The 25,958-nt window shown below is 35.9% G+C and overlaps 2 protein-coding genes across 2 annotated transcripts in view; one reads left to right on the top strand and one right to left on the bottom strand.

Annotated features, from left to right (window-relative positions):
* Positions 1–14,866, top strand: part of Tob (Transducer of ERBB2) — a 45,258-nt gene extending 30,392 nt beyond the window's left edge. The window contains exons 2-4 of the mRNA XM_089699055.1: positions 10,518–10,818; positions 11,340–11,431; positions 12,679–14,866. Coding sequence (XP_089555181.1) covers positions 10,530–10,818; positions 11,340–11,431; positions 12,679–13,056 — 759 coding nt within the window. The 5' untranslated portion in view covers positions 10,518–10,529 and the 3' untranslated portion in view covers positions 13,057–14,866. The remainder of the gene's footprint in view (positions 1–10,517; positions 10,819–11,339; positions 11,432–12,678) is intronic.
* Positions 14,867–16,327: 1,461 nt separating this feature from the next.
* Positions 16,328–25,855, bottom strand: LOC149485765 (uncharacterized). Its single transcript, XM_089699005.1, has 5 exons — positions 25,509–25,855; positions 24,728–24,874; positions 24,552–24,641; positions 24,193–24,273; positions 16,328–21,896 (listed from the first exon to the last, which is right to left on the bottom strand). The coding sequence occupies exons 1-5, from the start codon at positions 25,647–25,649 to the stop codon at positions 17,652–17,654; spliced, it is 4,704 nt and encodes a 1,567-aa protein (XP_089555131.1). The 5' UTR covers positions 25,650–25,855; the 3' UTR covers positions 16,328–17,651.
* Positions 25,856–25,958: the final 103 nt, after the last annotated feature.

The raw sequence follows: 25,958 nt of genomic DNA on the forward strand, positions 1-25,958 counted from the left end.
TGATATAATACTGTTACTACTAAATCTAAAATAACCGAATACCTCTTAACAAAATAGCAATCGATACCTACTAATATTATAATAATAATAATAATAACCCCCCCAGGGGACCACCTTGTCGTGGTGGGGGGGCTTACAGGAAGGCTTGTCCCTGGATACAATCTAACCAAGAACATCATGGTTATAACCCCAATGCAAAGAAGCATAGTATGGTGAAACGATACAGCTACACAACATCCCAGCTTTTACCCTTCCTAAACCAACGGTCCCAAAACAACATTATATAAACACAAACATTTTCTGAATATTTATAAAAATGATGAATACAAGAAGTTCTAAAAAATGGCCCCAAGTTCCCGGCGGCCCTAGTTTTAGTTCCGGTACAGACGGTAGCCGGCCTAGGACTAGGACCAGGGGTGCGAAGAATCTCCGGGTGGCGTCGATTTCCCGTCAAACGACTTCAGCTATGAATATGGACACCGAAGAAGCAAGCGATATTAGTATTACATCAACACATAGTCTTTTTGAATCACCAAGATCATCACTGCACTCGTATGAATGCCTATCAAACTGCTCATCACCCACATCTACCTCTTCTCAAATTACCTGTGATGTTGAACAAGAGGCTAATAGCCATCAGCTTGCTCCCATCATAGGCAAAAACCAACGTACGCGACAAAAATGGAATATGGAAATGTATAAATTCATTTGGCGTACATACCTACTAATTACTCAATTAGAAACGAAAAAACGTTATATGACTGAACTACATCTTCAGTTTAAAGCAAAATATAATCATATACAGGTCACTAAACAAAAAATAGGTGAAATTAAAAGGGCTATAATACGAGACAAACTACTAAAGGATGATACACTCCGCGATATAAGAGAGGAAGTAAAAAATATATTAAAATCAGATTCTCAAATACCCAACACTACACAAATTACACACATCAATAGAATAGATAATAATATACACATAATAGAATCTTCATCATGTTTACATAACACATTGAATATAACAGAAGAACCTTCCACAAACCGACGAACATGGACGGAAGAAATGAATAAATTTATATATCGTAACTACTTAATTATCACTAAACTAGATACGTCTAGACAAGGATATCTTGAACCTTTACATAACCAATTCCTTCAAAAATTTCCGGATATGAATGTTTCAAGGCAAAGATTAGGCGATCAATATAGAGCTATAATTAGAAATAAACTACTTCCAACAACTGTTCTCAATGAGATTAAAGCAGAAGTTACAGCAAATCTAAATTCCCTCACTCAAGATTTGATAATCCCCAATAGTACTTTGCAGCCTGGTCGTCGAATGAGATGGACTACAGAACATAATGAAGCAATAATGAGATCTTATTTTAGAGTAACTAATCTTGAAACCAATCTAACAATGTACAGAACAACCATGTATCGTGAATTCATTAAAACGTTCCCCCATTTAGCTGAACATGTGACTGAACAAAGAGTAGCAGACCAAAGACGACTCATAATTAACAATAAAGGTAGATATATTACAGAAAAAAGGTTAAACGAAATTAAACAAGAAGTAAACAAGGAGTTACAATCTCAACAAAGACGTTCTAATAAATCAATCGCTCAAAATCAAACAGAAATGGTTCACGAATACACCTTATCATCTAACATCGAAACACAAACACCAGATACAGAACAAGACTTAACACAATCAAACAATATAGAAATATTTAGCCATTCTGAACCTGAAACAAACCATAATGTGAATACTAATATTAATGCACAAATTAATTTAACAGATCAACAGGATGAAGTAACAGTAACAGACCATGATCAATGCTCTGATATAAATAATACTTTCAATACAGCATTAAAATACTTCCTTCAACTAGAACCCACTAAAAGACAGTATATCCCCAAACAGAAAACGTCAAAAAAATTAGCTTCTATTGTTAACTATATAAACACAAAAATATTACCAATACATATAAAATCCGACACTACATACGATACATTTCAGACGATCTTGTATAGTGCAGCTTGGACGGCTGCAAAATTAAATGGCAGTAAAATAACTATCCCTTCTGGTACACAAACACGTAATTCTTACTCACACCGTAAACCTAAATGGCAAATCAGACTTGAAAAGAAAATAGAAGACTTAAGAGCAAAAATTGGGAGACTTACGCAATATATTAGAGGACATAGAAATACCAAGTTGAGTAACCACGTACACAATATTTTAGCTTATTATACGATACATACGACTCATGAAGATCCTAACACAGAGTTAAATCAGTTTTTAGATACTCTCAAACAGAAATTGGCGGTGGCTTGTAGCCGACTAAAACGATATAAAACTTGTACACAACGCAAGAATCAAAATAATCAGTTCAACAATAACGAAAAACAATTTTACCGAACACTTAAAGCAACAACAACTAACCAAGGTCAACAAGCTACAGACATACACATGCAAACACATATAGATGAATTTCATCAATTTTGGTCCAAAATTTGGGAATCTCCTACACTACATAATACAGAAGCTGAATGGATAGAAACAGAAACAAATAATATCAATGCAGAACCGATGTCATTTGAATCTATAACTTTAGAAACATTCAACAGCGTTATAAATAAACTTCATAATTGGAAAACATCTGGTAGTGATAATATTCACAATTATTGGTATAAGAAATTCACCCATATTCACCCGTACCTACATTCTTACATAAACAATTTTATTACTAATCCAGAAACTATACCTAAATATGTAACTGAAGGAATCACATTTCTGATTCCAAAAGATCCAAATAATCTAAGAGATCCTGCTAAATATAGACCAATTACGTGCTTACAAACTATTTATAAAATCATCACAGCTTGCTTATCAGCAGTAATTTATAAGTTCATAGAGAGAAATAATTTACTCACGGAAGAACAAAAAGGTTGCCGAAAATTTAGTCGCGGCTGTAAGGAACAACTAATTATTGATTCTGTAATTTTGAGACGGGCGCAGCAGAAAAAAGAAAATCTTTTTAGCATGTATATTGATTACCAAAAAGCTTACGATTCCGTGCCTCATTCTTGGTTACTAGAAGTACTTAAAATATATAAAATCCATCCAACAATAATTTCATTTTTAGAATCCATTATAACAAAATGGACAACACGATTACGACTAAATACATCTGCTTCTACAATAGAGACTGATACCATAAAAATCCAACGAGGAATATTTCAAGGAGACACATTAAGTCCTTTGTGGTTTTGCCTCGCTCTCAACCCATTATCGAATCTCCTAAATCAAGAAGATGCTGGATACCCTGCTTTATACATAAATACTGACCAACAGACTGACATACAAATAGAACAAAAACATAATATTAATCATTTAATGTATATGGACGACATCAAACTATATGCTTCAACCCAAGAAGAATTAGACCAGCTGGCTGAAGTTACTGAACGTTTTTCAAATGATATCGGAATGAAGTTTGGAATTGATAAATGTAGGATTAACTCGATACGCGCAGGACAATATTATGGACATCAATACGAACTACAAAATGGACAACTAATAGAACCTTTAAAAGAAAACGAGATGTATAAATACCTAGGATATCATCAAGCGAGACAAATACCCCAGAAAGAGATTAAAGACCAACTGAAACAACAATTCAAACATAGATTAAATTCAATTTTAAAGACAAATTTAAATTCAAAAAATACCATAAAAGCAATCAATACGTATGCCATCCCTGTGCTCACTTATTCATTTGGTATAATAAACTGGTCAAAAACACAACTTAAATCTCTACAGCGACTTATTAACACTACAATGACTTATAATAGGAAACATCACCCACGATCTTGCATACAGAGACTTACTTTACCAAGATACGAAGGCGGAAGAGGACTTATAGACATTATCAACTTGCACAATAAACAGATAACAGGCCTCAGATCATACTTTCATCATAAAATAAATTCATCTAATCTGCATAAAGCAATAGTCAAGAACGATGTAAAATTAACTCCACTGAACCTCAATAGTCAACTCACTCAAAATAACGAAGTACAAGTGAACAAAGCTACAAAACATAATGACTGGTCTCGTAAACCTCTTCATGGAAGGCACTACCACGATCTGAACCTACAGCATGTTGACAAACTAGCGTCAAACGAATGGCTCAGAAGAGGAGAACTCTTCCCAGAGACGGAGGGGTTTATGATAGCTATCCAAGATCAAGTGATAGAAACACGCAACTACCGAAAGCATATAATGAAAATACCAACTACACAAGATATTTGCCGAAAATGCCACAACTCCACAGAAACCATCCAGCATATCACAGGTGCATGCAGTGCAATAGTTCAAACAGATTATAAGCATCGACATGACCAGATTGCAAATATAATACACCAAAAACTCGCTATAAAACACAACCTTATAGACAAAACACTAGTGCCATATTACAAATACATCCCCGAGACAATTTTAGAAAACTGTAATCACAAACTTTATTTTGATAGAGCCATACTTACAGACAGAACAGTACATTATAATAGACCGGATATCACTCTGATTGACAAAGTAAATAAAGTAGCATACCTAATAGACATAGCCATCCCTAACACACACAACATCCAATCAACTATATCACACAAAATTAATAAATATCTAGAGCTAAAAGATGAGATTACACGTATGTGGAATCTTCGTAAAGTCTCAATCATCCCCATAGTCCTATCTACGACTGGAATAGTACCAACTCAACTTCATCAAGCCGTAAAATCACTCGATCTCCCAAAATCTTTATTCATTTTACTGCAAAAAGCCGTCATATTAAACACTTGCAGGATAACGAGAAAATTTCTACAAACGGACCAATTTAGTACACCGATACACACAACACACATAGTAGACGAAAATGATGCTCACTTGGCCTAGGCCCGTGAACACCATTAACCCCGGCGACAATTGGAGCCGAGATCTTTAAACAGAAAGATAAACATAATAATAATAATAATAAATAACTTTATTGGCATTAAAAAATAGGTACAGCTTATATTATATGAATCCATAGGCTCCTGAATTAGTTAAAAACTGTGTCTCAGGAGCCAGTGGCTTCTCCCATTAATTTCGAAACAGTATACCTACGTTATATAAAAGAAAATTTAAAAAATAACAAATAAAGGTAAGTGGAAAGCGCTTTAATGTTTGTATGTGTATATGTGTGAGCGTGTGTGTGTGTGTGTGTGTGTGTGTGTGTGAATGTGTGTGTGTGTTTGCGTGTAAGTTGTGCTTTTATGTGTGGATATGTGAAAAAAAAATGTGTAGTATATCTATTTATAATTATAATTGTTTTATCCTTTCTTATAGCACGTTTAAATTATATATCCCTTAGCACGGTTTCAATTTCGTCGTAATCAAACTTCTCTAGCCACGTAAGTATACATTTTTTTATTTTATGATTATTCAATTTTTTAACTTTAATTTCCTTATTAATTTTATTGTACAGTCGAGGTGCAACTACCTTGTAGTGTTTATTATAAGTATTATAAAGCTGAAGAGTTTATTTGTTTGTTTGTTTGAACGCACTAATCTCAGGAACTACTGGTCCGATTTGAAAAATTCTTTCGTAGTAGATAGCCCATTTATCGAGGAAGGCTATAGGCTATAGGCTATATATCATCACGCTTAGGCCAACAGGAACAGAAAAATGCGAGTGAAACCGCGGAGCACAGCTAGTTTATAAATAAAGTGCCATTATACCGCTAAATAAACTGTGAGCCAACAACGTCCTATAAATTGATTACTTTCCCAACCGGAAGGTATGAGGGTAAAGTACCTCAAATCTGCTGATGAAGGCTCGTAGGCGGAAAATTCGACCAAGTATATTAAACTTGTAAGCAAATTTAATTATATCGGTAATCTGTAAACTTGGGATACCTACGCAGAGTTTCTGTTAAGAGGATAGAAAATAATACACCAATTAATTACTTGAATTAATTTATAATTTTATATAATGCTAAATTTTATGTGAAAAACAATATTTTTAACAGAAGTGCTATCAATTTGCTACAACTATACTCGACGTAGTATTTTCATTCTGTATTTTTTTTTCAAACATTGCCACTCGAATATAGTAAATGTTAAAATATAAAATATGTCCATAAATGTAGTGACAAGTTTTCACACTTTGAGTATTAATATTAATGTAATTATTCAAAATGTTAATATTTATTTCGCGCTAAAATGTATTTCATCGAAACGCGAGTAGAATATGTAAATAGAAATGAAACTAGCATCCAACATCCATTTGCGATGGCCGTCGAAGCGTAAAATTATTAAAATGTCCTCTTAAAGATATTATGAAAGCTATGTAGAAGGGTGTTTGTAATCTCAATGTTAAAATATTTCACGCTATATGAACTGTTTTAGTAATAAATTATTATCAGCAAGGGTTCTAATTGAATAAAATGATACATATTATTATAATGATAGTATACCTATACCTTTTGTAATTATCTCGCATTAATTACTTATACGAGATGGTTTCATTATAATAGGTTTTTCCCAAATAGTAATAATTGTGATCATATAATCTGGGTGTTATTAGGTTGCTTCGTTATCCGCATATCTTGACAGCTATTCCGTCTATTTTCTATATAAAAATATCCTCTGAATTCCAAGCCTGAAATGGATTATTAAGGCGTAAGAAAATATCACCATTTTATCCAACGATTACACACTAACGTAGATAAATACCGGCCATTTATAAAGGTGTGGAGGGGGTGGAAATGACGTCTTTCCCTTTCATATACCTACTATACATAAGTTTCAATTCATACTCGTACGATAAAAGCCGTCGTCTTTTATAATCGGAAGAAATCTTTCTGATTATTTTATTTAACAAGTTTATTACTAAAACTACAATAGCGCATAAGATTATATGTAAGTACATACCTAAGAAGTCAAAAATGTTTTTGAAATAACCCACAAATCTAAAATATTATAATTTTGCGTTCATAAAACATGAAACGGAGTAAATAATAACTAACCTGTATTGTTAACTCAGTGTAATGTAATGTAACCGCGAATGCTTCAAGTACCTTCGCACAACTTCTATGAATAATAATTTCACAAGCGTAACATTGAAATACGGTTTTGTTATAGCGATAATTCATGATAAGTTAAGTGCCGTGCCTCTTTGTAGCAATAAGATGAAATGTTACTCAGTACTTGAGGTTTCTATTATCTATACTTAATAATATAAAAAGGAAAGGTTTGTATGTATGAATGTATGTAAGGGTTTCATGCATAAACGACTGGACCGATCTTGATGAAATTTGGCCCAGATAATCTTTAGACCCTGAGAAAGAACATAGGCTACCTTTATTGCGAAATATGTACCACGGGCGAAGCAGGGGCGGACCCTAGCGGTATTGAAACATCAAACTCTACCAAGTTCAAACTCATTATTTATTCAATAAGACTTCTTCTAAAAGCACTTTTGAGTCGTACATATTTTTAACATTTACCATCGATTTGGAAAGCAGTATCTATGGAGAAGAACCGGCAAGAAACTCCATAGTTATAATTAAAAGTACAATCTCTATGAAGCAAATTGATTAGGCACATAATCGCAGCTCGGTTCATGCGAGAGTATTTCTATAAAGATAAGCTTCCATTGTATTTAATGTGCTCAGATAACTTAGACGTCCTAGGGCTTGTGAAAGTTGTGTTCATATTATCATGCTATCTAACGCGATATAATATATATTTTAAAGGTCATTCAATTTATAGGGCTTTTTTGTCAATTTATCATGTTAATGTGCACGTTGTTATAGATTACAATTTACAATGTAGAGATTATGTATAAACCTAGATTCGGAGTAATTAAAACCAAAAGATATACATTTTCTTTACACAAGAAAGCAATTCGACATCAATTGTACAATGTATATTGTTTCCGTACAGAACAAAAAGAACGTATTTAAAAGGAGCCATCCTTAATTACACCCAGAAGTCAAATTCGGCCGGCGTATTTCGCCAACGCAGTTGCTGAAATTGTGACCGGGGATTCTGACCTTTACACCTATTGTTACAAGTGATTTTATTGAATGTACACAGTCAGGGGTTGTCGGGCAGTGGGGCGCCGGATCGATACAGGGATATAAATAGGACAGCCGAACTTAACCGCACGCCCCTAGAACGTTTTTATTGTAAATCGATAGAGATGAGATGCTGTTGTCAGCAAGGGTTAATAAAGACTGATGGTCGGGAGCCGTCAAACAAACTTAGACTTGGTAAACTGGTATATTGTAAGTGATCTATTTTAGCACGATTTTGTTAACAGCTACAGAATAGATATTGAAAGATTGAGTAGAAATTAACTTTGGTTTTCTGTAGTTATAACAAGATTATTTTAAGAAATCGGTCACACATAACTTATTATTTAGTGTTATTTTCATAGCCTAGTTTTATAAGAATACGGTCCACTTATTTCGGGGTTAATCATTATAATGCTTTCCACGTTATCTAATTATAGAGACCTTCAATTAATTTATACATCGTTAGACATATTTGGACAAGTCATAGCTAATGGAACTTAGTTTGTTTATGTAAAAGCAATTACTCGTCGTAATCTATCTAGTAATTAGGGTTCCGAAGTTTTAAGGCTATAACGTGATCAATTTAAGGGATCCTATTAATTTGTTTTCAATATGGAGTTAGTACTCTTGTTAGTTAGTGGCTTTGACTTATCTATTACAGGACGCAAGAGAATTGAATTATTTAGGGTTTGAATATGTGTACTAGTTTCTTGAACAGGTTGGATATACAAATAAAGATAATACTAATGTATTTTGAATAGTTTTTTATTTAGAATTCTGGATTCATTGTTTAATTAAAGTCATATCTTTAGTCAATCTTTTCGCTTGAAATCTGGCTGCTTCTTTGGTTCTTTCTCAAAGTTTTCCTGGCTGCCTTTTAACCTAATAATTCAAATTTAAACTTCTATCTATATTTATAGCTAATCTTAGTTTCTGTTTCCACTAGCTCATTTGTTTATAAAGGTCACCATACAAGCGCACACAAGAACACTGACCTGAATTGCTATAGTTTCGCAAAACTTTCCATGCGTAACTAATTGTACACGAAACTTGGGGATATCGCTTCAACTTTAGCGTCAACCGCTCACAAACTTATCTTCCCGTAGGCTCACAAAGGGTTGGCCCTTCCATTTATTCCACGATCGCGTTATCTTAGCCGAACGTTCAAAAGTTTGCCTTCGCTTTCAAGGCTTTTTATGTCCATCTATTCTTATCGAGACGGCTTCGTTGACAATGTGGAGTGGGCTATTTATGTTACGGCTTATTTTAACTTTCCCTTGCGTTTGTGGATTTTCACTTCCTTATGTTTTTTAATGGGATAATTTATTTCGACCGTTTTTTGACCCAATTCCTTATCTCAACGTAGCTGTAGTAATAAAAAGATTCTAAATGTATTCAATAAAAATGTACACAACATTATTTTGCTTTCTTGTACTTAATTTGACCTGAAAATTTAAAACTTCCACTTGTACGTAATAATAATTACTTCCCCATTTTCATCTGTTATTCAACATGATTACATTCTTGTGTTTATTCTTATAAATGTAGCAATTTTGCTGCAAATTGAGGCTTTGATTAATTTAGTTACTGTGTATGACGTGAATGAGTTATATAAGATGAGAACTCAGTGAAGTAAATTGGCTGGAAAATTGAAAATAGGATTGATTGTACTCTTACACGTGTTACAGTGCTTTTACAAATGTTTCCATTTTTTGCTGTACCTATAAACTTATTGTTATTCAGTAAATAATAACTGAATGAAAAGTTTAAGATAATATGTAATAGGTATTATAATTTTCATCCGTGAAAATAGTAATAATTATTTTTCATTGAAACGCGGAGTTAATCTTTACTTATACTACCTACGTAATTAAGTAAAAATTAATTTTTTTTATCCATTCATTCCAAATTTACAATCGATTCTTACCGCGTTGGATTTCGTTTCAGTCAATTATTGTCCATTAGAATACTTAAATAATAATATGGACTGTGCCTGCTCAAAATGTTAGGCTATCTACTGTTTATGCTCATTCAACTGCAGTGCTTATGTTTGCAAATTGCAAATGAATATCTATTCTGAGTATTTGCACAGTGGCAATCGATGGGACGAACCAACTCGTAACAAATCGATGCCATGCACTTAACTGTATTCTAATAATTAAACATGATAAATGGAAATTGAAACCGTTTTCTGATGAAACATTTTAGAACTTCCCAACCCAATCGGTCATACTCAGTCTCTCCTGAGCGTGATAAGATTATATCTTCAGTTTATCTCGTGAGATGTCACCTTATTTATCGTATGATATATGATACAGATTACTTCACAAAAATACAGAACAATACGTGTAAATTTAAGTGGCGTTATTTTAGTATCATTTCTCTTGTTCCAGGGATAAGACAAAATGCATATTGAAGTCCAGGTGGCCCTTAACTTCGTTATATCATACCTTTACAACAAATTGCCCAGGCGGCGGGTGAACATCTTCGGTGAGGAACTCGAGAAGGCGCTGAAGGACAAATTCAGGGGTCACTGGTACCCAGACCGGCCATGCCGGGGGTCAGCGTTCAGGTGTTTGAAAACCGGAGGACCACTGGACCCAGTGTTGGAAAGAGCAGCGAGAGAATCAGGCGTTCCTGTTCGGGATGTTTTGGAACACCTACCACGTGACCTTGCTGTTTGGGTGGATCCAGGTAAATAAAGTTTGAAAGCATTTACTTATAGAATATGATACTTAGTTATATTTTTAATGATATATATTGTATAGATAATAAATAAGTACCTAAGTGCAAAAGCAGGTCATCCAAATGATTCAAAAATCAAATTTTATGCCATTATAATATTATGTGACCTTGGAACATTGTTTTGCTCATTACTAGCGACATTTTAAATTAGTTTCTTCCTATAAAACTGACTAACGCCAGTTAAAACACGGTCCATTAAACGCTCTATTTAACTTATTATGTTTTTAACCGCAATAAGCACATCATGTACTAACATTTGAGTTAATTGAGGTCGCTTTACAAGTCCTGTTATCCTGGTAGGGGATCCTCTAGGTATATTAAGTAGTAGTTAGTAGATCACTGTGGAGTCCCTAGTTCCAATAATTAAATTTATATCCAAGGATCAGGATTTATGATTCTAGAATTTCTTCTCGCTTTTCTCAAAAGCAAGGAATTTTCCCTATTAAAATGTATTGTATTTCTTGTTTCAGGCGAAGTGTCTTACAGAATCGGAGAAAAAGGTGCTGTGAAGGTTCTTTTCAGTAGTGATGAGAGAGCAGCGGAAGAACGAACTGACAGAGAGGTAATTAATTTATATCAAATATCAATATCTATAAATGTTAAAAGAATAAATAAAAAACGTTTAGCATACAAAGTAATATATTGTGCATTTTTAAAGCAGATTATTATTTATTACTTCCATTTTTTGTAGTAAGCTCAATTTTTATAGAGGGCTATTGCCAATTAAAAACTCTTGGCTGATCTAATTCATTCCACGTGGAAACAGCAAAAAAATATCAAAGCGAAATTGTGTCAATACAAAAACGCTCAATACCATTTAAAGATATCTCAACAGTATTTAAATTGGAATAAAATATTGTTTACAATAAATGTAGGCCACACGGAGACGAGAAATTTGGCAGATGTTCAAGTGAGACAATAAATTACGCAATAAATCAATAGCTGATCAAATGCAGAACTATCTCTATGTTGATAAAGTGTTTTACTGTGCAACGGAATTGAGAACTTTCAATTATTTATTTGAATTTACGGGTGGAATAAATTATAAATTAAGTTATAAATTATCATGCTTACGAATTTTGTTCATTTTTTAATTGTATTGGTGAATACACCCCATAAAATGAATTCGTTAAGAAATGTTTTAATTAAGCTCCCAATGCTCCCAACACTCGGATTCAAAAAATCATTAAAGGAATCAAAAATTAAATTCGAAATTGTCTTGACAAATCATTTTATTGCCGTGTAACTAAAAAGCTGTTCATTTTTCATAAAGCGTTTTATCGTGGTTTACGAATGACGGATGTATGTGAGAACAAATCATACATTGAGCCGGAAGTAAGAAGTAGGAGTGAGCGGAAAGCTTCATAGAGGATATTTAATTTAACGTATAAAGTTGAACTCTATCATACAATGAGAAAATAATTTAATTGGAAGAACAGAAAAGTTTAAATAAAATATTGAAATGTGATGCTGCCACGCATTGATTAGAATACTTATGATTTAGAAAGCTCATTTATATATTACCTACTCATAGAGTATGTTTTTTTTTTTTTTGTGTGGTGTCTCTCAATGTTAGCCAGAAGGGCTTCTACATTTTAACGCGGACGCGGGGGTGAACTGAAGGTTCACCCTGGTAGCGACATGCACAAGGGCGTCCCCCCTTGACGGGGACCACGAACCTCGGCTTGAGCTGTCGCTTGAGTGGAGGAGGCCAGAAGGGCCCTAATCGGACGGGATAGAGTATGTGAAGATGTCTGTATAGTGTTGATAATGAACCAAGAGATTAATAATGATTTAATCTTGTTGCAGGTGACCCGCGCGTTCAACCCCGAGGCGCAGTGCTTCCGGCCCGTGGAGCCGGTGGCTGCGCCGTCGCCCCCCGCGCCCGCCGCCTTCTCGCCCGCGCCGCCGTTCCGAGCGCAGCCGCTCACCTTCACCACGGCCACGTTCGCGCAGACCAAGTTCGGCAGCACCAAGCTGAAGACGAGCAGCAAGCGCGCCAACCGCATGTCGCCCACCGAGTTCAGCAACTACATCAAGCAGCGCGCCGTGCAGCAGCAGCTGGCGGCGCGCGCGCTGTCGCCGGCCGCGGACCCGGCGGCGTACTTCGTGTCGCGGCGCGAGGCGGCCCCGCCCGCCGCGCCCCCCTACCCGCCGGCGCCCGCGCACCTGCTGCTCGCCAACTGAGAGAACTAGCCGCCTCGCGCGACCCGCTCATAGAGTCTACTTTTTTACGAGAGAGACGCGCGCCGCGATTTATTTTTTTATTTTCCGCGGGGGCGTCCCGCGCCGCCCGCCGCTTGTGATATCCGTACGATTTTTCATAACTTTTTGTATTCTCGTTCGTTACGTCGATGTGTAAATTTATCGATAGAAGCAATAATCTGCCGCGCGACTCGCCGGCGATTTATTTTCTTACTATTTAAAGCCGAGTCGACTTTTAGATGTCTTCGTTCGATATCGATATAATATAATATTATGCGTAGGGTAAGAACGAGAGGCCGAGTGGCCGTGCGCTTACGACGACGTACCTTCATGAGCGAGCCTGTATTCATTCGTCCTCCGATCTAAGAGAATACTAATATTTAAATATGTATACTTTATATATTCGTACGCGAAACGTCTAATTTTTCACGTTTAAAGGCCAATAGAGAAATTACATATTTTTAATATTGAGAAATAAATTCATACTTTCTAAGATATAGCGTACTGTTGTGTATTCGACTTTTGTATGTACCTAATGATGTTTGCATATCCGTTCGGACGCGGTCGGACGGCGCGGCGGGCCGCCCGAAGGCGTCGGAGATCTCACCTAGTATAATCATCACTTGTACGATTGTACCCTTATAATAATTATAATATACATAAATATATTATAGGATTAGCTACGTTTCAATCTAACAGTATTTTTTTAAGAAGATATTAGTCCTCGTGTACATTGCCGGACGACCGCATCTAGGTGGCCGGACTTAGTCTGTATCGTATACTTATATAATGTTATTAATAAAAAGACGTGAATGTGAATAAATGAATAAAAAATATTTCTCAATTCATAAAGTAACTGGTGCATGCAAATTCATAAAGTAAATACTATGTGTTATTTATCTTTTTTATAATTCACTTGGCAACGGCGAGTGTTTCAATCGAGGTTCATAGTTGTAGATGGCTGTGCTTAGGTATGCAGTAGTCAGCTTGTCGTTGGTTGCGACGGGTCGCATGTCGCAGTCGCATGACGTCACACGCTACGGGTTCGTCCACATGACCAGCATCGTGTTATTGCGAGCGACTCGCGGGCAGGACGGTGCGGGTTGCTCATCCATTCACATAACTCCAATCAAACTGCATCGTCTCTCGCACGTCGCTCGAAAATCGAAGATGCACATTAAAATAAAGCTCAAAATCATGTCTTCTCGCAAACGTTAGCTAGAGCGAGATCACGATTTCGAGTTTTCTTTTTCATAGTTTAACGCATTTTCCTTTATAGAGTACGCTGAGTGATGTTAATATAATTTGTGTTCTTAAGCTATGCTATAAAATTGCGTGGTCGTGTAGATAACCGTTTTCAAAGCACAACAATGACAAGTTGTACATACGGAAATGTGCACTATTTTTTTACGATTTTTATATTTTGATTTAGATTAAGTGTAGTTGTATAATTTTAATACCTTAAAGTAATTTATTGATACCCTATTCTTATTACGTAACGTAAAAGCTCGATTGAAAAACTGGCCAAGACGCTACAGTATTTTTTGTAGATAAAATCTTATAATGTAAGTTTAATATTACAACTTAGCGTAATGAGATTTTTTATTAATAAAGATACTTTTTATTTTTCCTTTCTTTTGTAAGATATATTCGATGAGGTGTTAAATATAGAATAATATTTGCATAATATAGATAGCGGTTCTCCATAACCGCGGATATAATTAGTCAATAATAATTTTTCATATTGTTGTACGACTTTTTAAGTTTATATTAAAATGTTTTGTGCAATCTATGATGTGTTTAAATTTCCTACTTTCCCCATGACCTACCTACCCTGTCAAGCTCAGTAAGTTAAATAAGCCAAACAAACTCTTAGTGGAGATTTTTTTAATATCTAACTTTGCGCACTGAGGACACCTAGTTATTGTTATTATGAATATTCAGTGTACTATGTCTATGCACTACGCTTAACATAGGTACAGTCAGTTAAGTTCAGCTCATGGAAAAAGGTTTGGATGGCAATATAATCGTAACTGAAACCAAAGAGCAATTAATATGTCCTTATCACGAGGAAAGTGCATTTACCCATACTTATTCCGAAGTTACGAATATGTATTATGAAAAACTGGCTCTAAGCTTTAATGTAAAGTTTACTAATTTGTAGGTTTGTTTGTATGGATTAATCTATAATGACATTCGTTTAACAGTTTTGTAATTAAGTAGTTACCTACATACAACATAAAACGGTTTTGACACTTCTTTCATCAGTAAAAATCGACATTGATCATGAAGCGGTCATTCATGTAGAGCCAAACTATACTATACCTCTGTTAAAATACGTGGCTTGGCCGTTTTGCGTACTTCGGATGGCGTAGTGAAAACTTTGTACAATAGTTCTTGAAGTAGCGAAACGACCAGGTCGCATATTTTAACTAAGGTATAGTTTGTTAAGTTACGGGTTAGTACTTAGGACGTGTAGAGCTAGATGAAAAAATATTACAATATTTATTTAGACCCACATTAACTAGTTATATTTGACCATGGTACAGTGATTGACGCGTAAGCGTAGAACCAAGGGGTCCTGGGTTCGGTGGGGACGAAAAAAAAATTTCTCGGTCTGATAGTACACAAAAGGCTGATCACCTACTTGTTCCTAAAAAAATCGATCAGTGAACCAGATGTATACATAAGGGATCTGTCCCTTACCTCACTAGGGGACACGGGACTTCACAAAAAGATTATCTATAAAGATGAGATGCTTGTCTGTACCACAGATAATATATGTAATACTGTACGCTCTACATTAGATCTGATAACTTTTTAAAAGTGCAAGCCCTACAATCGCATCTTTGGAATATTTTTCATGATAATGTTCGGGGATTGTTGTTTCTGATAAAAATGCTTATACATACAACTATTGCTGAAGGCTGATGCAAGAATGATGACATGATCGTCAAATATTGTAGTTAACCAATCTAAACCTTCAATGTATATTGCTGTTATAATATAAGAGTTTCCTAAACATGTTTACTTTTAAAATTGAATATTCATGTCTTATGGTTGACAAAAAACAGTTAAGTGAGTATTTCGTACCAAATTTTTTCAGACCATGTATGATATTGTTGCTAGTTATCTTCAAAACATTTAGTATCTGAAAGGTATATAACTATAGGGAAAATTTGATTCCTCTCTCAAAACATAATAAAGGACAATATAATATAGGGAAATGATCAAATAAAAAACAACATTTTATTAAGTCACTTTATTTGTGAAACCACAAAGATGACAAAGTAAAAACCTCATCTATGGACAATAATTTTATATCGCTATACATATCTTGTAAAATAACAATGATTAAAACACAATTTACAGCCGAATAAAATGAGAGATCAATAAATATACAATTTGGTTTTATTTCCAATGGCAATTCCATGATGTAAAAAAGTATATTATAATAATCAGACTTTTTCCTTAAGAAACATTACATGTCTAGCGATTCAATGAAAGAGTAACCAATATGTATGAGGATTACATAATAAATTATTTTTAAATCATGAGAAGAATATAATCAACAAGGCACTATGTCTTTGAAAATGTAACTACATAATGCACATAGCATATGTCGCTCAAAATATACATCATTATTTTTATGTGGTTGATTTAAATCTTAGTATTTTAATTGATTTCTTAGTAATAGTATGTCTTCGTAGAGAATCAAAGAGATGATGAAATTTGTAAAATATGTTGCGGTATAAGATTTAGATTAAAAAAATGATTAAATTGGTTGAATAAAATTAATAATTAAACAGTTAAAATAATGCATCATTTAATTTAAAATGATTAGGCCGAATAATTATCATAGATGAGGAGATGATGCATTTTTGTGGTTAACTTATTCGTAAAAAATATACAAGTTTAATTGCTATAAAATAATCAGTACATTTTAATGGAACTTAAAATTACTCTTTAAATCAAAACTCAATATCCCTAATTTGTATTCATCGAACTATTTACAATAATAATAAAAGAACCTAATTATTATTATTAAGAACTCACCAAGATTAAATTAGTTTATCTTGCCCTTATTAATTCAAAGACAAAACATCACTTACATAAAAACAAAACATTTAAATGACTATATGAAAATTTTGGCCCGTTATTTCAGTATTTAAAATACAGAAATAGATATAATCACTTCACTTAATTAAAAAATACGAAATAACAATTAACTTATTCGGCTTAGTATTCAAGGCCTAACTTACACCTTCATAGTTAATAATCAAAATCAAATTATTGAGTCACTTCAATCGCTAAATTGAAAGTTAAATAAATAACACAAGATATGAGCAGATATTAATTAAAATTAAAAATTATTTACCATAATACAAAACCAAACAAGACAAGGAATGACAACAAAATAAAAGTTAAAAATACCTTTTCCTAAGGTAAGAAATCATTAAAAAAACGCTTATTTACAATAAACATATCAATTTCCACCTCACTTGTAATGTCCAGTCATTTCACTCGAAAAGACAATATTGAATCCAGCTGGTGTTCAACCAGCTTTAAAGTTAACATCAGTGAGCCATTTCGATGTGCCGTTGTAAGCTCTTCTTATTCATATAGAAACGGTCGCACATAGCACAAGGGAAGAAAACTTTCTCATTATCAGAATGCCTGGCTCGCGTGTGCGAAGACAGGTCGATTGCTCTGGCAAAGTAGACCTTGCAAATGTTGCAGAAGAACTTGGTGGGCGTCGAGTGCATGGTCCTGTGAGCGATCAGATCGCGAGGAGTGGCGACCCCGTCCCCGCACTGTCCGCAGGTGAACTCCCCGGGCTGCGGGAGCGGCACCGAACCGTCATCTTCAGACTCGTTAGATTCCTCATCACCGTGTTGCGTCTCGCGGTGCATGTTCAACGCTTTAGCGCTCTCGAATTGCTCTCCGCACACTTCGCACGAATTATTATCGTCCTCTTGAAGAGTCATGCTCGAACTACCTTCCCCGGTGTCGTAGTGCTTCTTCATATGCACGATTAAAGTGGACTTTCGCGTGAAACTCTTGTCGCAGACGGGACAGAACACCGAGTTCGGTTGATGCACCTCGTCCATGTGGCGCTGATAGGCTGCTCGTTTCGTAAATTCGCGATCGCATATATTACAGTATCTGTCGTCCGCTCCGCTGGATGAAATCTGCTGGTCCATTTCGATAGAATCATCCGATCGCATCTTTTTGTTCGGATTGACGACGGTCACCTCCACTTCTGGCGGTAGCCTCCGCTTGGCAATAGAGGCGGGACTGGTAGTCGTGTGCGACACGCGGGCTAACTGAGACGGGTCGACGACTTCGTATTTACTGACTTTACTCGTTACTTTGTTTTGCGGCATCCACAAGCCGCTGTTGTTCGCGGCGGCCTTGCCATCTGGCGAGCGCAAGTGCCATCCACGGTGACTCTTGAGTGCAGCGATGGAGGTGTAACTCTTGTGGCAAATTTCACAATCGAAAGTCTGAGGTTGTTGTGTAACTTGATTGATACATTGATGGTTTTGTAAGGCGAGCAACCCAACGAATTGTTTCCCGCACGTGTCGCACGGGTAACGAGCTTGGTAGTCCGCACTCGGGTCCACGGGTTCAGGCTCTGGCTCGTATTCGAGTTCCATTTCTTGACTAATATCTTGAGCTTTACTAGGACCTTGGCTAGCGTTGTAGCCTAACAATTCCCGTGCATGAGCAGACTTTAGATGTTCATAGAGCTCTAGTGTAGAATTCAATGGCTTGCCACATATTTTACACATCTGAACAGTCGACTTGTGGACATTTTTCCTGTGCCTATAGTATGATTTTTTGTCGGTGAACGAAATTTTACATATGGTACAACTGGATCTACTATTGTTAACTTCTACCGAATTGTCTGTGGCGCTCGCGTTAATAATTCCATGCTTTGCACGTTTATGTTTCCACAAGCTTGTTTTAAGAGGGAAACGCTTATAGCACAGGTCACAGGAATATGGCATTGCATCCTGGGAAGGCGCTGCCTGCATGTTAGTTGCAAGATTCGCAAAATTGAAGCTGTTAAACTGTGGCGTAGATAAAATCGCTCCATTTTCATCAGGATTATATTCATCATCTTCTGTGGACGCATGCATAGTGTTCTCCTCGCTGTCATTTCTTTCATTCAAAATATCTGCATGTAGAACTTTCTTGTGTTTCCAGATATTTTTCTTGTGCATAAATCCTTTTCCACAAATGTCACACGAATAAGGTGCATTTGGTACATTACAATTGGGTTTAAATGGACTAAATCCAGGTTGTACCATAGAGAAATGACGAATTGGTTTACCAATAATTTGTGGAGCAAAACTTTTAAGCTCTCCAGACTTTCTCTTAGTAGAGGGCACTTTAGCATGAATACGCATATGGTTCGAGAAGGCCTGACGACTTTTGAATGATCTCACACAAATATCGCAGAAGAATTCTGTTTCTCCGGCGCCTATTCCCATTCCTGGGTGAGTCTGCTGAACGTGCTCCGATAACTTTTGTGGAGTACTGTAAGAATTGGAACAAATACTACACGGGTACAACTTGACGCGCAAGTGACTATTTTTATGCTCTGCCAGTTCAGATGGTCTTAGGAATTTCTTTTCACATTGGTCGCAATGATGCGCGATTTGATTATGTTCTGCAACCTGATGATCAGTCCATGCATCGACAGTTTCGAATATGGCATTACATTCTGTACATGAATAATGGTATTCTTCAGTCTCTTCTTTTACAAGCGACATGTCTGGCTCCGAGGACTGCACTCCTAAAACCTTATCAGAATGCTCCATGTAGATGTGCTTGTTTAGATCGGTGGCTAGCTCATATTTTGAATCACAATGTTGACAGTAATGCGGTTTCTCTTCATTGTGTATTATCTTCAAATGCTTAACTAAATTTGGATAGCCACTGTTCTTTTTACCACAAATGGGGCAATCAGACGGACGACCGTCCACACATTTGTTCTGATTATCAGGATCAAAACTACCAGCATGAATTGCCAGAGCATGTTCATTGAAATCTTGCATATTGCGGAATGTCTCTGAACATAAATCACAGGCGATGTAAACAGTACATTCACCATTACGAATATGTTTCTTCCACAAGTTCTTATCTTTGAATCGCGACCTACAATGCACACAAGCAAGATGAACCCGTGATTGGCCATCCTCATGAACATCTAACACATGTTTCATAATAAATTGTTTCAATTGGAATTTTGCAGGACACAACTTGCAAGCATAGGACCTAGCGTTAAATATATCTTTGTATTGTACTTTGACATCTTTTGGTTCATCTTCAAGAACTTGATCATCACTGATACCATTTTCATTATAAATTATTTTCCATAGATCAGTACAAGTGTTTGACCTCATGTGACTCAATAGAGCACCAATATGAGTGAAGGTTACGACACAATTGTAACAAGTATGTTTAGGTACTTTGTGTCCATTTTTCTGTAAATGTTGTATAACTGCTTTTCTTCTCGGGTGTTCTTTATTGCAGCAAAGACATCTTTTAGTGTTGATCTGTTCGATGATGTCGCGATATTTTTGGATAAATTCCTTTTGCGTTTTGGTGACGTACTGTTTATCTGGATCGAGTTCTTTATCATCGCCATCGACTACGTCATTAGGGTCGGCTGTATCGTCAAGTTCTAATTCTTCTTCTTCATTAATCTCGCTGTTATATGAGTTTGTTTGCATATCTTCATTTATCTCCACAACCGGGGCTAGGGGCGGTAGATCGGGATCGAAAGCATCATCTTGGTTTTCTTCATCTTGATTTGCTTCTTTTTCCTCATTACCTTCTTCATTCTCTGTTACTTCCTTTTCATTTTCGTTATTTTCATCATTACCATCTTCTTGGCCTTCACCTTCTTTAGGTTCAATTTCAGTATCATTCTGTTCCTCATTTTCATTTTCCTCGTTATTTACAGTTTGCTCTGTTTCCATTTCATTCTGATTATCAATTTGGTCACCTTCAGCTTCATTTTCATGTTGACGAGCGATTTCGATCTCATTATCAGAGTCCATGTCAACAGTGTCATAATTCTGGCTTTGATTTTGCATTTCCTCATCATTTTCTCCCTGATCTTGATGATTTATGAAGCCATCGGGCTCTGATAGAATAGTCTCTACTTGAAAAGAAGCTATTTCAGGTTCTGATATTAATGTCTCAGGGCTCTCAGGACCTGAGTTGAGAATTTCTGGTTCAGATACTAGCACCTCAGGCTTCGTTGTAAGTAGCGTCTTCAAGATTTGTGGTTCTTTCTTTTTGATTTGCAAATCTTTTAATGCTTTAATACGTAAAGGATATGGCAGATTGTTTTGTTGTTGTTTGATATTCTTAATAGGAATGGGTTTTGGTGGTATGATAGTTTTTTGTGGCATCATCTTAATGGCCATCGGAGTATTTGGAATGAGTTGCATTTTATGGCTTATAGGATTTGGCATTAAACGGGCCTTAGGATTGAATGGATTAGGCCTCAGTTTTGGTTGCATGCGGTTAGATTTTTTGTTTGTAATTTTATTTGTATATCTATCGAAGCTATGCGCCGTGAGTTCGTGGCGTCGGGCATTATGTGAGTACCTGTAGGATCGGCCACAGACTAGGCAATCCTTTGAAGCTAGTTGCTGTATGCCCTGCCGCGCGTGTAACGTTTCTCCTGTAGGGCGCATTACCGTAATAGAAACTTCTGGTACATTGGGCGGGGTCGGAAAGTTTTGTTGTTCATTCATCTCTTCGTCTTCTTCTTCTTCATCTTTTTCGCTTTCCACGCCCTGTAATGTTATATAAATTAAGAAGTAATTTAGGTAAGTAATAATAAAACGAAAAATTTAAAAGGTTTGGAAATAAATCAACTCTTTATTTAATAAACATAAAAATAATTGAAAAATAGATATATTTTGTATATGACACATCTATATGAATATAGTAAAGTTTAATGAAAAAAATAATAATTCTTTTTCCAATCAATTGCACACTGGTTTAATAAAAATTTAATTCACAACAATTTAAATTATTTTACGATAACGTAATAATTTTACACATTTCTAAAATTATTCAAAATTTTGCAATGAATATTAGATTGCGACTAACAAGCTATATATTATGCTTGAAGACATGTCTGATTGAAAGCTATGATATAATATAAATGTTATTTACATTTTTTTAACTTCTTTCACCATTCTAAACTATATCGCTTAAATTTAAATAAAAGGTAATTTTACATTGATTATAACATGTAGTTGTAATACTGTCAATATCTTCATTTTCCCTTTATTCACATCATGCAAACTGTACAGATGTTGACTGTATGCTCTCTACAAATAAAAGTTCCACATCTCAAGCAACTCTGCCTCGTTCTTCTATCCTTCTTGGTTGATTTGATACAAATTTTGCATCGTTTTCTCTGCCTAATTCCTGTCCCACTATTATTCCCTATAGCAGACATCCTCGGCCGTTTAATTAAAAACTCTTCTATAAGTTGAGACGATTCATCTGATTCCATTAAACTAACAGCAAGGTCACGAATAAACATACGCCGCTGGACTACATTAGTTGAATTAGCACTGCTCCATATAACTTGAGCATTAACTGAAGCAATATTCAGTAACATAAAAAATAGTGACATAGTCCAATCATTTGTATTCTGCATTGTTGTGTAGTAATGCATTAGAACATCAACAACTTCAATTGCAGATTTGTTTCTCTTGTAAGCTGATACAACTGTGTGACTCATATGTCCTCTTTTATAATAATTAGGTTCATTGGTCAGAATATTCACCACTTTCGAGTTGGAATCAATATAAGAAGACAAAACTAAGTCTTTATCTATAAACCCGTTAATAAATGGCTTACACTTTCTATACTGGGATAAAAATACTGGTGGAATGTTTGTATCACTCGGGTGCAAGGCAGCAATACTATACAAATTATATTCTTTTTTCAATCTGTTTATTAATGTCTCAGATGTAAACCAACAGTCCATATAAATAGATCTTCCGGTCCCTGCAAGATGTTGAACTAATTTTGTAGTTATATCTTCATTACCAAAATACGGGTCTGTTATAACATCCAAGTTGCTGACATAAAAATTAGTTGGATCCACTACAAGTACCATTTTCATTCCTTGTTTTATTTCTTTCTTCTTTATAGAATACCTAAATGGACACGGGCCATGGACTGGTAGTAAAAGTTCATCTATAACTGCGGTATTTCCAATTTCCTTAGCAGTTCTACAGTTCAATGCAAAAATTTCAAACACCTTGCGAATGCGTTTCATAATATCTAATTGCATAATACAACTGTCATCACCTTCACTGTCAAAACTCAAGTTCTCAAGAAGAAACTTGAATCTATCATACTTCATTGTTCTTCGAATGCAAATAGATCCAAAGTCATTGTCCCAGAGGTCACTGCATTTCTGATGTGTTGGCCTCATTATGCCATGATAGTACAGTATGCCAATCAATGTTTTTATTTCACTTACATCGGTGGCCTTATTATTTGAGTTCTTTATAATTTTTTCATTAGTGGAAGAAACAATGAGTTCTAGTAAGTCATCGCTGACCAATAGTTGCCATGCATTTTTGGGGAATTGACAACTCTTCACACTTTTTATGTTTCGCTTTCTCAAGTTTGTAAGTTTCTTTACTATAGCTAAATTTTCAGCAAGCGGGAGGATTGGGTTTTTGGACAAAACTCTTTTATTTTTGCACATGTAACCAGTTTTGCAATCGAGACAGTCTTCTGGCACTGCTCCCGTTAAATCACCTTCCATATCTGAATCATGATCAGATTGATGCAAGACTTCACATTCTTCCACATTTTGTAGTGAATCAATCACTTCATCATCTTGAATTATACCAAGTATTGCATGCACCCGTTGCCAATCCATCCTTGGATCTATATATTTCTGCGAATAAAATTAATTCAAATGAACTATTCTCACACTACTACCTATTAAACTCCTACAAAAATATCAAAATACATTCTGTATAGAAGTGCCATATACACTACTTCTCTTATCAGTTCATTACAGTGCATGATAAGAGCATTTATAGTAATCTTTACCTTATCACTTCTTGGAGTGAGTCCCAAAGATGCCAATATTGGAGGTCCTTCAGGTTGGATTTTATTAGAGGGCCCGGCATTCTGAAAGGTTTACCAAAAATTATTTAAATATAGTGTGTTAAAGTGAAAGAAAGTCCCCATAAAAGTGAATGAACCAAAATTAGCACCAATAAAAAATTACCTTATAAGAAAAAAATATTAATTGTACCACAATTTAAGTATCAATATGTCCTTGACACAAAAATCTAGACATAGCTAAAATAAAATAATCATGAGGCATTACTCAGACAAATGGAGGATATTAACAATTATCCTGTTGGTAAAAATTGCACAATCATAAAAAGTAAAAAGACACATACCTCAATATCTGGATATGTTCCATCAATAGCAATCCCATCATCATATCCACCATCTGATAATCCTTCATTTGGTTCAGTTTTAATGTGAACCTGAAAAATATTTTCCATTATGTAAATATGTAAACAACTATGTGACAACTGTATTATAAAATAACAGCCAAGAAAAATAACCTCACCTCTTCTAGATGGCTGCTCTCTTTATGAATCAGAGATTGTAGTTTGTTTTGTGTCCTTTCACAAACTGTCTTGAATATATGCCAGTTATTGACATTATCCAAGCATTTCCTGCAGACATTAGTGGGCAGTTCGTCATTTTCGTTTATCTGGAAAGATAATCATACGCAATCATGTTACGAAGGTATAAAGAAGCGCGCGTTCCATCCCGATGTGGCGAGCGAAACCGCGCCTCATATATAGATAGATATGGCGCGAGGAGAAACGAAGTAGGTAGGCGTAGGTATAGTCGAGCGGCGGCGAGCGCCTGCTCTTCAACCGAATAAGTAGAAGCGAGTCGAGTGGCGACCAGTGAGCCCCTCAAGGGTTACCGCTCGATAGTCACACACACACGCATCTATAGCGCACTGACGCCGACAGCGACGCTCCTCACTCGAGACGAGCTGCACAGGCCTGGGCGTCCGATAAATCAATACGCCCGCTCCCAACGCCATGCTTATCTAACGCAGACCCCCTCCCGACCAGGCCCCCGGGAATAATGCCAAACCCGACCCTCATCATGCGTTCCATACCTCGCCGGCTGCACGGAATGCGACGCAACGCGGCCACGATTCGAACGAGAGCCGTGGTACATTACAAAATGGTGGACGATCTTACGACATCTCCACCTAGACATACTGCCTGTCATTACACGAACCGAGACGGATGACGAGTTCTCACGTACATCAAGGGTCTACTTTCACTTAAAACTCATTTCTATAACTTAATTATCACTCTTCTTACCTGAACGGACACGCAATCCTTTATTTTCGACACAAGGACAGGAGGTTCCGAGTCATCCGAACTGGTGGTAGGGAATATCGGCAGTAATTCGCCTCGAGATGACAAGCACAGTCTACAAACACGATCATAATTCACATTCATTGTAAATAACTACTATTTTGAACTATTTACACCATTCACAACGTTTAAAATACGGACGCCATGTCACCACGACCACTTCAACACAAAGCACTGCATATCGCTCTTACTTGAGCACGATAGCGGCTGATGATGAGCATGAGAAGTCGATGTTCGTTCGCAATAGCTGGGTCGAGCCGTCGACCACCTGTCGTTCTGCGCATGTGCGCGTATTATGTCGACAAGGCTGCCAACATAACGAGAAAAAAGATACAATATGCAGGGATAAAACACCCAAAACATAATTTATTAATTGTACTATATTTTTCAGAA

The sequence above is a fragment of the Colias philodice genome, chromosome 9, assembly GCF_061535455.1.
Source record: "Colias philodice isolate Cphi_HAF_F1 chromosome 9, ilColPhil1 Martin Lab GWU primary, whole genome shotgun sequence".
Lineage (NCBI taxonomy): Eukaryota > Metazoa > Arthropoda > Insecta > Lepidoptera > Pieridae > Colias > Colias philodice.